Genomic DNA, 12,146 nt, shown 5'->3' on the forward strand with positions numbered 1-12,146 from the left:
CTTTCCCACCCCTCTCCACTTACTTGCACAACCATAGACCAGGCCCTGTGGTCATGATGTCTGTAATTTCGTATTTGAAACAACTTACAAGGAGATGTTCTGAGTCCTGAAAGCCCAGTGGCACACAGCATTGGCCACTGAAGTGTTCCTTGGATCTCTGGCAAGCAGTTCCATGGAAATCAATGCCCCAGAATTTACACACAGCTGTCTCTAGCTTAAAGTTCTTCAGAGGAAAAAGTAAGAGCAGTTCTCCCTGCAGTGAGGCCCATGCTGTGTGCTTGCCAAATGGTATCCATAGATGCTGCATTCTCACATGTCCAGGGGCGTCCCTCCCCAACAGTGTCTACCTGGCCTATTATCATTGCTGCTCTATGCTTTTCCTTGTGGACTTTGAGCCTTGCTGTGACCCACAGCCTGTGGGATGAAATGAGTTTTGTCTCTGGCACTCACTTGGCAGTGGCAGCTTGCTAGACCATCATCTTCTTTCCATCTGAGAGTGAGTCTTCCTGCAAACTTGTTCTTTAGAAAACAGCAAATATGCCTAAGGAACTAAATCATGTGTGCAAAGACAACACGTATTTTAGACATGAAGAAGTATAGAATAGATGTATTCTTTGGGAAAATCCACATTAAATAAAATTAAAACGCCTTATTGGGTATTAGGCTTTCAGCCGTTGTATTTTGTGTTTTGATGGGAACTGTGAAGATTTAAATATATAATGAAATTAAAAATCGTCACAGGCATCCGGTGCTGGACATACCTGTGTTGTTATTATCTTCTTGGTTTCATAGGTAAACTAAGATGCCTAGCGGGTAAGAGATACAGACATCCCACACTAAAGAACATTCACTAACAGAGTAGGTGTTTTGTACAAAATGACTCTGTGACATTTGTTCTGCATTGTGTGACCCACTTAATAGTGAACGTGCTGTTGGCTTTAGCAGAATGTGGGATCACTTTGCCTTTCTGAACCTCACAGCCCTCGTATTCGTTGCTTTCTCAAGTGTCTCTCATTTAATTGGTTAACCCTATTGAGTGAGACTTACCAGCTTCCCTGAAGGCTGTAAGGTGGCTTTCTCAGGCACAGAAACGTCTAGACAGATATTAAGAAAACCAAAACAAACATTAGGCTGAGACATAATTGAGATTTAATTGCAACCATCTATCTAATATATATATTTACATTTCATTATACTTATATTATTTTAAATAATATATCTATATTTAAATACATATATTTAACAGAATTTCACCCAAGACTGTCTAAGAACTACTGTATTTTTTTTGTTCTCCAATTGACCATTGTTCTCTAAACAAACAAACCACCAAATTCTCAAGAATTTAAATTTAGAGATCTTCAAACCATTATTATATGGTATTGAGAACCAGACCTAAAAAATCATGGTTAGGATCCAAGACAAACTTGACAACATGATTCAGACTTCACAAAAATGTAGCTATGAGATGTGGAGATGGTTCAGTTATTAAAGGACTTGCTTTGGGAGTGTGGAGACCTGGGTCTGGACCCTGGAACCAATGTAAGCAGCTGGGTATGGCGGCACATGCCTGTAATCCTAGCAAAGACGAGATGGGAGGGAGAGTCAGGTGGGTCCTTGGGAGCTCTCTTGGCCTATATGGTGGTGTTCCAGGCCAATGAGAGATCTTATCTCAAACAGAAAGGTGGAAGGTACCTGTCATGGTTTCATGGTAAAATGTTCCCCAGACCTCATGTGACTGATCGTGTTATCTACAGATAGTAGGTTGATCATGCTATCTGTAGCTGGTAGTGCTCTTGGGGAAGGTTGTGGGATCTTCAAAGGGTGGAACCTTGAGGCCACTGGTGGCAGGCCTTTGTTAGAGAATATTATTTTAAGGTGTGTTACTTTTGTTTATTTTGCATTTGTTTAACTCTGAGAAGCTATGTTACTGTGCCTGTCTAAAACACCTGATAAAGAGCTGATGACTAATAGCAAGGCAGGAGAGAGAAATAGGCTGGCAGGAAGAAAGGATAAATATGAGGAGAAATCTGAGAAAGGAAATTTGGGAATGAGAGGAGGATAAGGACTTCAGGGGCCAGCCACCCAGTCACCCAGCCACCCAGCTACACAGCCAGACATGGAATAAGAAGGTAAGAAAAGTTATACAGGAATAGAGAAAGATAAAAGCCCTGTGGCCAAAGATAGAAGAGATAATTTAAGAAAAACTGACAATAAACAAGCCAAACTAAGCTGACATTCATAACTAAAAATAAACCTTTGTGTATGATTTATTTGGGAGCTGGGTGTGCCTCCCCCCCACAAAGCCAAAAGAGTAATAAGAGTAAAATATCTAACAACGGGCCTTGATGCTTTATAGTTTGGCTCCACTTCCTGTTCTAACTTTGAGTGTGGATGCAGTATGAAAAGCAAGGTGCCTGATGAGTTCCCTGCTGACTGATACATCTTCCCTGACAGATGGACTCTGTCCTTCTGAAATGGTAAGCCAACATAAGCCCTTTCTCTTTCAAATTGTTTTTGCTGAGGTATTTTATCATAGCAAAGAGAAAAGTAACTAAGATAGTGCCTGAGGACTAACACCAGAGGTTGTCCTCTGAGCTTCACATGAGTGTAACCATACCCTATGTGTAGTATGGAGTGGCAGGCTATGCTCCCGCCTGGATCCCGCATAGCTAGCTTAGCCCCGGAAATAATAACACACAAATTGTATTCTTTTAAACACTGCTCTAGCCTCTTACTGGCTAGCTCTGACATCTTGATTAACCCATTTCTAATAATCTGTGTAGCACCACGAGGTCGTGGCTTACCGGGATGCATCCTAGCCTGCTTCCATCTCGGAAAGGGGAGCTATGGTGACTGCCTGACTCGGCTTCTTTCTCCCAGCATTCTGTTCAGTCTACTCCACCTACCTAAATTTTGTCCTATTAAAGGGCCAAGGCAGTCTCTTTATTTAACCAATGAAATCAACACAAAACAGAAGACTCTCCCACATCACCTATGGATGCACACACACACACACACACACACACACACACACACACACACACCTATGACAGAACAGAAACCAAGGGCTGTAGGTAGGGCTACAGTCTGTTGCCAATGTGGAGAAACTAAAATTAATGAAAATCCTCCGGGGAGCTGGATGGTTTAGAAATTAATTTGTTCTTGCAGAAAACCTGAGTTTGATTCACAAGTGCCTGCAACTATAGCCTGCTTCTCCTGACTACCATGGGCACTTGCACGTAAGGGGCATTACACACACACACACACACACACACACACACACATACACACACACACAAACACACACTTTAAAAATCTTAAGCCACCCTCCAATCACAACTTTGCAAGGCTGATGGCAGAATCTAAATAAACCAAACACTCTCTTGTCATGTGACCCACCATCATGGCTTCATGTTTTACCCAAGAATATAAATGATATGTCCACACAAAAACTTGGACATTAGACAATTACAGCAGCTCTTTTCATAGCTGCCCAAATTTGGAAGTTGCCAACATGTTTTTCAGCAGGTGAAGGTCTGCCTGTGAGAAGAAAACTTTAAATCTTCCTTTTTCCTTTATAGCCTCTCAGAAAGTAGACTATAAATGAAAAACTTTGAAAACTTCACTTTTATTCTTACTTTTTTTCTCAAGGGAGACAGAAAAGGGAAAGTGTAACACAAACCATTGTTCCTGGAAAGGAAGGAAGGAGGGAATATATAAAGGTGGGAGATGAAGTGAAGAGACAAGTATGGAGTAGTGGGGGGAGATTAGTCAGGAGTGGGAGGGAGAGAGATTAGGTTGGATCTGAAAGAGCGGCATGTTATTTAACTGAGAACCCTGAAGCCTGGCCAAGGTGCTGCGTTTACAAAGCCCAACTCATACAGACTTCAGAACTGCTGTAAACACGGAATAGCATGGAACTCAAACAGGAGTTTCCTGTGAGCGCCCCCCTGTTGCTCACCCAGGCCTTCAGAAGTGAGTGACCTGATCACCCAGGTCTGCAGATGGGCCTTGAGCAACTCCTGTTTTCTTAACATGACTTGGCGCAGAGTTGTAAACCTTGGCTCAGGAGGTCTGGTTTTGCAGTGACCTGCCAAAGAGCCTCACAACTTAGTGCTGGGCACACACTTCGTTGAGGAGCACCGTGAGCCAAATTGGCCTTGGCTCTGCAGAAATGAATGATTCTAAGTTACCAGAGGAAAAAGGAAAAAAAGGGTGCCTTCGTTCTGATCATGCAAGTAAAGTTAACTAAAACGGACCAGTTTCCACGTCTCCCATAAGGAAAACAGCAACTGTAGATGTGAGACATATACCTCAAGCCCCAAATTCTGCATAACACTACGATGTTCCTTCCCATTTTTATTTTCATTTTCTTTTTCTGCTTTAGTCTTTTCTTCAAAATAATCATGCCTAAATTATGTTTACGCTGCCTTCAGCCTGGCTGTGTACCAGTTATCCTGAGAAATTCTAAAGTCAGAATACATTAATCCCAGAATCTGAATCTTCGTCGCATATTCATTCCTCGTGTTTTGGCTAAATTGCCCCATGTCATTGGATTTATTGGTGGCAAGGTTATTTTCCAGTTGTCAAATAACTTTTTTTAATCCCTATTTAAGAGTCAGAAATAGAAACAGTCACTCATAAAGGAAGTGAATAATTTGGAACATGAACAACATAAGTATTTATTTGAAAAAATCATTTTCCATTTCAGTTAAAATGGCAAATCAGCGTTAGCAGTTTCTCACTGCTAATTCTAGTTTGCCCTCACAGTTGCTTCTTTCCATAATATTCAAAGATACCGCTACAGAAACCTGTTTCACAACTTTTCTAGAAAAAATACAGTCTCTCTACTAGGAAGTTCATTAAAACAATAAAGCTGGGCAATAGGAAGCTAATGTATTGAACAAAACTGACGTGGACACAAATAAATAACTATGTACAGGAGAGACATTGCCAATGACAAGGAAAATCTTTACACCGCAGGAACCAGTGACAAGAACGGAGATTGTCTCAGGACCCTAGACCAAAGCTCTAATGCAGTGCAGGGAAGAGAGAGGGCGGGGAGTGAGTAACCAGAGTTGGAACTGGTACTGTCTTACAGGCGGGTGGAGGCCGGAGTCTGGCCCTCCAGTGGAATTCCTGCCCAGTCTTCTAAGGGGCCAAATGCACATGAAGCCACATACTTGGAACTGAAGGTAGAATTTGGTTCAGGCTTTGAAATCCACTTGCACCTATTTCTAGTCTGGTGTTTCTTCTTCTTCATCAAACATTTTTCAAGTGGAGCTGACATTCTTGCCAAATATGAAAAAATTAAAAAAGGTTTCTCTCTGATCTGAATACTTGTAAGTGAAACTCAAAAGCAAAGGCATTTTTGAAGCTATGTCATAACTTTTATTAACTAAACATGCACTTTGTGCAGAAGTCTCACAGTAGAAACCTAATGAAAATCTATCGTGATTTTCCTAAGTTTTGGGGAGAAGGTGAATATTTCGTGACTAGCAAACTTAGATTTCACCTGTGTATGTATCCTCTGGCACAGTGAGCAGCCTGTTGATACAAACCACAAGCAAAGGGCTGGCTCTAGTGCAGTGAATCTTAGTGACCTTACGATGTACTGTCGACTCCTCCTAAATGGCCTCCTCCTCTGGGAAAGCCAGGCCTAACAACATTCACGTCCACCAATGCCAGTCCAGGCTGTTAGACCAGCAACAACAACCCACCACTACATTCTATCATCTTTGGCAGCCTGGCAAACAGTTTCATGATTGACACTTGGTGAGAGGAGAGGACCCTTCAGCTGTTGCAGAGCCTGCAAGGTCCTGTATATATATATTATATATCTTAGCCAAGCACGACCTGCTTTCTGCACAGAGGTTCAGGTCTGGCCTCTGCCCTCCGACTAACTCTGCTACACTCTCCCCCTTTGTCGCCCCTGTGCCACTGGCCTGCCAAACCCGCAACATGGCAGAGAACCCTGAGCAAGGCTAACACAAGCATGTACTGAGGCCAGCGGAAAGGATTCCATCACTTGAGAGCAACCTATACCCTCCTTAGCAAGGACACCTTGTTTAGCGTCCTTTTGGAGTTAAGGGAGCTGCTGAATGCTTTGCGTGACTTGCATGCTGCAGTCTGATCCATAAACATCACACCACAGAGTAGTATATCGCACCAGCCCTCCTTAGACACTCTGATTGCAGGACTCAGTGCAAATAGTTCTTAGACTAGCTGTTGTAGATCTACATATTTCTAAGTTATTTTGATGAACCAAGACAGCTGTATGTCTCACTGTTTGTTCTTTAGAAGAAAATTATCACTGGGGGAAGTCAGAGGTCTCTGAGTGTATGGGATCTGAAATGTCTTAAAATCATTAAAGCAGGGATAGGCTCACATAGTCTCAAAAGTGTGTTCTCTCAGTGGTGAGAGGTCATGGCATACAGGGTGCTTAACTGGAATTCTCATTCTTCTCTTGAACCTGTGGGCCCAATGAAGAGTGAAGGAGGACCCGAGAGGGGGTGAGGGAAGGTAAACCTATTTGTTCTTAACTCCCAGGAGGCCCACTTTATGCCAAGGGCACATTCAGCTGGATTCACGTGTGGGGGACGATGGTGATGCTTAAGCTCTATGACTTGAGATACTAGAAATTTATACAGCATATTAATGAGATCAAATTTCTGAAATACTCTTTTAGCAAATTATTTTCATGAAAGTTAAATATTTGACATAATGGAAAAAATCACATTTAATATTATATGGGTCAAATATTAAACATCTTTTCTACTTACGTTGAAAATTTCACTGGAAAAAAAAAAGAAAGAAATGCTGCTATATTCATAGAAAATAGCATTGGAACAGAACCCGTGAGCATCCCAAATCACTACAAACATTAATTAGTGTGCTTTCTACTTAGTCTTCATGAAAGTCAGGCCACATCCAAGCATCTTACATCCAGGTAAGATGGTGTAGATGAGATTGCAACTAGAATTCACTCCCGTGTTTCTTCCTCTTGTATCTTTTGATTTTAATGACCTTTCCCTCAAATTCTGACGAGTTTGATTGAGTTACTCATTCTAAGAAGTCCTGTCTCCTTGCGGTGTTCAGCGTGCTTTCAGTTCTGAAGTGTGATGATTGAAGCTTGTCCACAGAAAAAATATTCTGAAAAGATGAATGCTGGATCCCACAAGAGCTTCTCTAAAAGATCCAGTCCTCAAGGCTCCGCAGTTACCTAGGGAACAGCACGCTGCCTTCTGTTGGGCACAGCTTTCTCTGCTTGTAAAGGTTTACACTTCTCCAGACAGATTCTTTCCCCCCCCCCCCCATACATTAAAACTTTGTACTGTGGCTGAATGTATCTGAAAGGATAATATTTTTATAGAAGTTATCTGAATGAGCATTACAGTAACCTTTGACCTTATCAATAACCTGATGGACAGGGATGATTGACGTCTGCTCTCCACCAGTATGGGTCAGTTTTGACAACGACTTGTCCATGGAACTGCTGTCTGTAGGAAAGGATACAAGAGATTCAGTTGCAGGATGAGCAAGTGACAAGGCTGAGCCATGACATTCAATAAGCACACCAAGGAGTGGGTGCCCTGGGCTCCCTGACAGGTTAGGGAATAGGCAGCCCTCAAATACAATCCCCCTTCAAATGCACTTTTAATAGTCTTGAATATCAACTTACTTTCAAGTAATTTCTGTCATGGCTTGTTACAACAAAATATTCCCTCAAATGCTGTTTTTCAGAGTTAACGAATAAAAGAGTTGAACTTTTTTTTTTCCGAAAATATATGCACCAAATGGCCCCAAAGTCAGAAATGATTTAAACATTGAATTAAAATAGGTTGAAATAATCATGAAAAAAGATGTGATATCTGAGATATGTTTTACAAATAATATGGAGTAGGGAAAAATGAAAATATAGCTACCTCCGAGTTGACACTTGCAGAGAGACTCACTGCACTCTGCTTGATATGGAAATTTGACAGTGCCAAAAAACTTTTTGGCAAAATTTAGTTGAAGTGGTTTTGGAGGATAAATGTGAATTTAAGTAAATGCGAAAGACTACTGAGTGCATTTCCTTGTGATTGCTAGTTGTGAGATGAATGGAAGAGAACAGAAACATTATTGTTATAAAATCAAAATTCTCCTCACTGGAAATATTCCAGAAGCAATAATATCAGAGATATCAATAGCAATTGAGGAACCCTCAATAAACGTTTAGAATTTTTCTGTCTTAGATAAGTATATTCTAGTTTTCTCCAGATTCAGAATCTCTAAAATTGGTTCAGGTAATGCTCTGAAAGCTGAAATTCATACCACTCTTATTATCTATGTAAACATTTGTGTTTCTATGAATATAATCAGCATCTCTCTTCCCACTCCTGGTACACTTTGGGAAAAGTTTTACCCATCTGATTAACCAAAGTACAGACTTCAGAGTGATGATAGAGGAAAAACATGGCTCCATTATAGTCATATAGTCAGCAAGAAAATGCTGCCCCCAAACACTGATGTCAGTAGCCAGAGTTTCCTCCAAAATTGCAGTATTTATGGCAAGCCTTTTATGTTTTGAGTAAAATGGACCCCCATATGTGAAATGATCTTTAAACACATCAGTAAGTGACCAAAGTCAAAGTCATCTTCATGGTATCTGCTGCTCCATTACTGTTCTGTCTTAGGACAAACACCAAGTCAAAAGTGGTCTAAAATGGGAAATGGGTGGTGTCTTCCCTTACTAAAGGAGAAGGAGAGATGATTCATGGGAAGATGGGCAGATGGAATGACAGAATGACTGAAGCAAGTCCTAGCACTGATTAGAAAAAGCCTGGAAGGCCGCAGATAAGGTCCTGCCCATGAAGCTCTCAGCAAGCTGACTGATTTTGTGCTTCCTTTGGGTTCCCAGATTCTCTAGCCACTGGTTTTCTGTTGAGGATTTTTTTTCTTAAACATAAATAAGAAATAATCTGTGCTTGACTTTTTTTTTAATCAAACCACAGATCCTTAGAGAAATGTTGAGAATGCATCCATTCTTCCTGGACAGTTTCCAAGGGCATGTATTTTTAGAGACTGTAACTGGCCCCATTCCAAATACACGATTGCACTGGATGGCTCTCCATACTCTACTAGAGTAGAAGTCTGTGTTTATGTATCCAACACATCATATTCATACACAGTGTCCCATGGCTTCTGGCTAAATATCACATTATGAGTAGCAAAGATTTAGATTGTATATCTGAAAATCAGGGGCTAGAGATATGAACCATTATTTGACATCTACTGAAGGCTCAAGCAGATCAAAATAATCACCACAAAGCAGCTTGCCATTGACCAATTTCTCATTCAGGACTTCTACGAATGTACCATGGCACATCCAGTAATCCAAAAGATATTGAAAAGTAAAAAAAGAAAAAAAGTCATATCATAACAAAAAGTTTATTATGTACTTCTTTTTTTTTCTGTCATTATATTACATGATATGTGACCCATTCTTCTGGAGCATGAGACAGATGGTACATTGCTTAGAAGGCACGGCTTGCACACCCCATGCAGAGAAGAGCTGGCACAGCCCACTACGGAAATGTCAGATTCCAGCTCAGTGCAGGAGTACCATTGTGCTAGCTGCAAAGTTCTGTAAAGAGTAAGCCATGGCGCTGGTGCAGCAAGACCCTTAGCTTAGTCCATGCAGACATTCTCATTACCTTGTACAAATTCATGCATCCAAGAGGAGCAGTATAAATTACCTGAATATTCCACTTTTGCTGAAGGGATTCTCTTAGGAGCAATTATCTACACCATAAACATACGAATATCTAGATCAGTTCCAAGAAATAAACCAACTATGTATTTCTGAGGTATTTCGGCCGCTTTCGGCACACCCCAAGCCATCCTCAGTAGGCAGCCATCCCACTAACAACTGGCAGGGCTTAGACTTGCAAATAAACTATAACTCGAGTGTTTGCAACACGGGCAAGTATAGACACTTCACATATCCTACTCCTCCTTTAGAAAAATGTCAAATACTAGTCTGTCCAGTGCCACACACCTCTGCTCATGGGTAATAACTAAGTGGAGTAAACATTTTAAACGTATTTCTTTAGGAATGCAGTGTGGGCCAAGACACTACAGCTGTCTGTCAAGGGTTAATTAGTATTGAGAACTAGACAACCTATCCATTTCTCTTTGAAGTTACAAGTTTAAACCTGTCACATAGTTCGCCATCAACCTCAAGTACTGCAAAAGGTTATTTCCCGGTTGTTGGCAGGATTATTTGGGTATATGCTAGGGTCAGAACATGCAGCCACAGTAGCTGCACTGAACAAGCAGGACACAAACCAAAGTGACATTTCTGACAGTCCTTATTTTAAATTTAAAATTTACAACGATGCTGAATGAAGTCTCTAGGTGGATTGTTCAGTTCATGGGAATCTACAACCACCCTCTAGCAGCGATGCCCAGTCAGCATAAGTCAGTTTTCTGAGGGAAAGAACCAGGGGGAAGCTTTACATTGCCAGGGATGACTCACATGAGTGACTGTTTCTTTTGAAATAGGTGGTGGAGCTGGATTTTGATTTGGATGTGAGGTATGTTGAGTTGGAGCCAATGGAACTTGAAGATAAAGATTTCCCCAGGTTATCGGAGCTCTTCTTGATGATATTGGTAGCTGTCTTGCTCCAATCTGAAAGAACGAAGGAGAAGACTTTATTAGTTGGCTTATAGAAAATACAAGCTGTCCCAGAAATCCATCACTGTGTCATTTAATCTATCAAGAGCAGCCAGTTTCCCAGTACACACAGCGACTTAAGAGATACTGACATGGAAATTGCAAGAGCCTGGGGACAGAGAACTGTCTCGTTCTGACCCCCATGCAGAGGGCATTTCGTCTCCCACTTCAATATCCTATAGGTGAGAAATATTTGCAGATGTCTAAAAAGTTAGTGGCATTTTCCTTCAAATGTTATGCACCCTGAAAACAGTCTCTTCACCTAAAATTCAACCGAGAGTCTAATACCATGGCAAGGTGGGTCTACTGTAGTGGAACCTGCAGGCAAATTGTCAAATTAGATGTCAAAACTTGAGCAATTTTTAAACCTCTCCAGGATTCCTATAACGTTCAAAGATGGGGCCCAATACAGAACGTTCCAAGATTCCAACTCGGCATCCTCACATACCCTGTATTGTATCCTCTCAGGGGCCATGGGTTGCTGCTCTGACAGGATAAGGCGGGATGCTCATGGTTTCAGCTGCTTCTCCAAACCCACTTAACCCAGTGCCCTTACCTGAATTGTCTGCTAGCCGAAACCTGCCACAGCACAGATGGCGCCTCCACTGTTTTTGAACATTCTCCTTCATGGCGCAGTGGAAGATAAATATAAATAATCCTATGATAAGAGAATGTGTGAATACTTAAGACAAATGGCACATTTTAAAGGATAAACATTATTAAGTCTATGGAATTATCTTATTTTAGAACTAAGTCACTGAGGGACAAAGATCTTAAGAAATGGAATCATAGTGCATGCAGTAGGCAGTTCAGTCTTCTACAGAAGAACACAGAGACTTGTGTAAATTCAGAATGAGTCCATGGGCTCTGTCTTTGCCTGTTCAGCATCCCTTATGACTTAACTACACTCCTAAGATCCAACAATGCTTTTCATCATTGACTTCGTTCCCATCTCTCCCCAACACAAGATTTCAACCCACACAGCTTCTAAGATGTCTTGCCTTGGCTGAATCTTCTCCATCACAAGCTTCAGATATTGACAGAAGTCATGACTATGACCCCTAACCATGTGAACATTCTTCCGTTTCTCCATGTATAAGGCTTTTTCTCACCAGACACCATCCTGTGATGTGGGAGTGTCATATATCAATCTGTTGATTTCATTGGTTAATTAAAGAAACTGCTTGGCTGGCCTCATAGGTTGGAACATAGGTGGGAGGAACAAACAGAATAGGATGCTGGGCGGAAGAGGAAATGAGGTCAGACTCTGCTCTGCTCCTGGAGAGACGCCATGCTCAGCTCTCCCGGGTAGACCCAAGAGCTCTGCTCTCTGGAGCAGAGACACCACGATGGACTTTGGCTAGAATCTTCCCGGTAAGCGCACCTTGGGATGCTTACACACATCATTAGAAATGGGCTAGTCCAG

At 41.5% G+C, this 12,146-nt stretch overlaps 1 protein-coding gene across 3 annotated transcripts in view; it reads right to left on the reverse strand.

The window, feature by feature from the left end:
- Positions 1–1,132: 1,132 nt before the first annotated feature.
- Adgrg6 (adhesion G protein-coupled receptor G6) overlaps positions 1,133–12,146 on the reverse strand; it is a 135,819-nt gene continuing 124,805 nt past the window's right edge. For 2 of the 3 annotated variants that reach the window (XM_050122232.1, XM_050122231.1), the window contains 3 exons: positions 11,277–11,378; positions 10,523–10,675; positions 1,133–7,499 (listed from right to left, as the gene is read on the reverse strand). In XM_050122232.1, coding sequence (XP_049978189.1) covers positions 7,321–7,499; positions 10,523–10,675; positions 11,277–11,378 — 434 coding nt within the window. In that variant the 3' untranslated portion in view covers positions 1,133–7,320. Of the gene's footprint in view, positions 7,500–9,740; positions 9,787–10,522; positions 10,676–11,276; positions 11,379–12,146 lie in introns of all 3 variants that reach the window. The other variant, XM_050122233.1, reaches the window with a different exon arrangement.

This window comes from Alexandromys fortis, unplaced genomic scaffold, assembly GCF_014885135.2.
Source record: "Alexandromys fortis isolate MF-2015 unplaced genomic scaffold, M_Fortis_MF-2015_v1.1 scaffold_215, whole genome shotgun sequence".
NCBI lineage: Eukaryota > Metazoa > Chordata > Mammalia > Rodentia > Cricetidae > Alexandromys > Alexandromys fortis.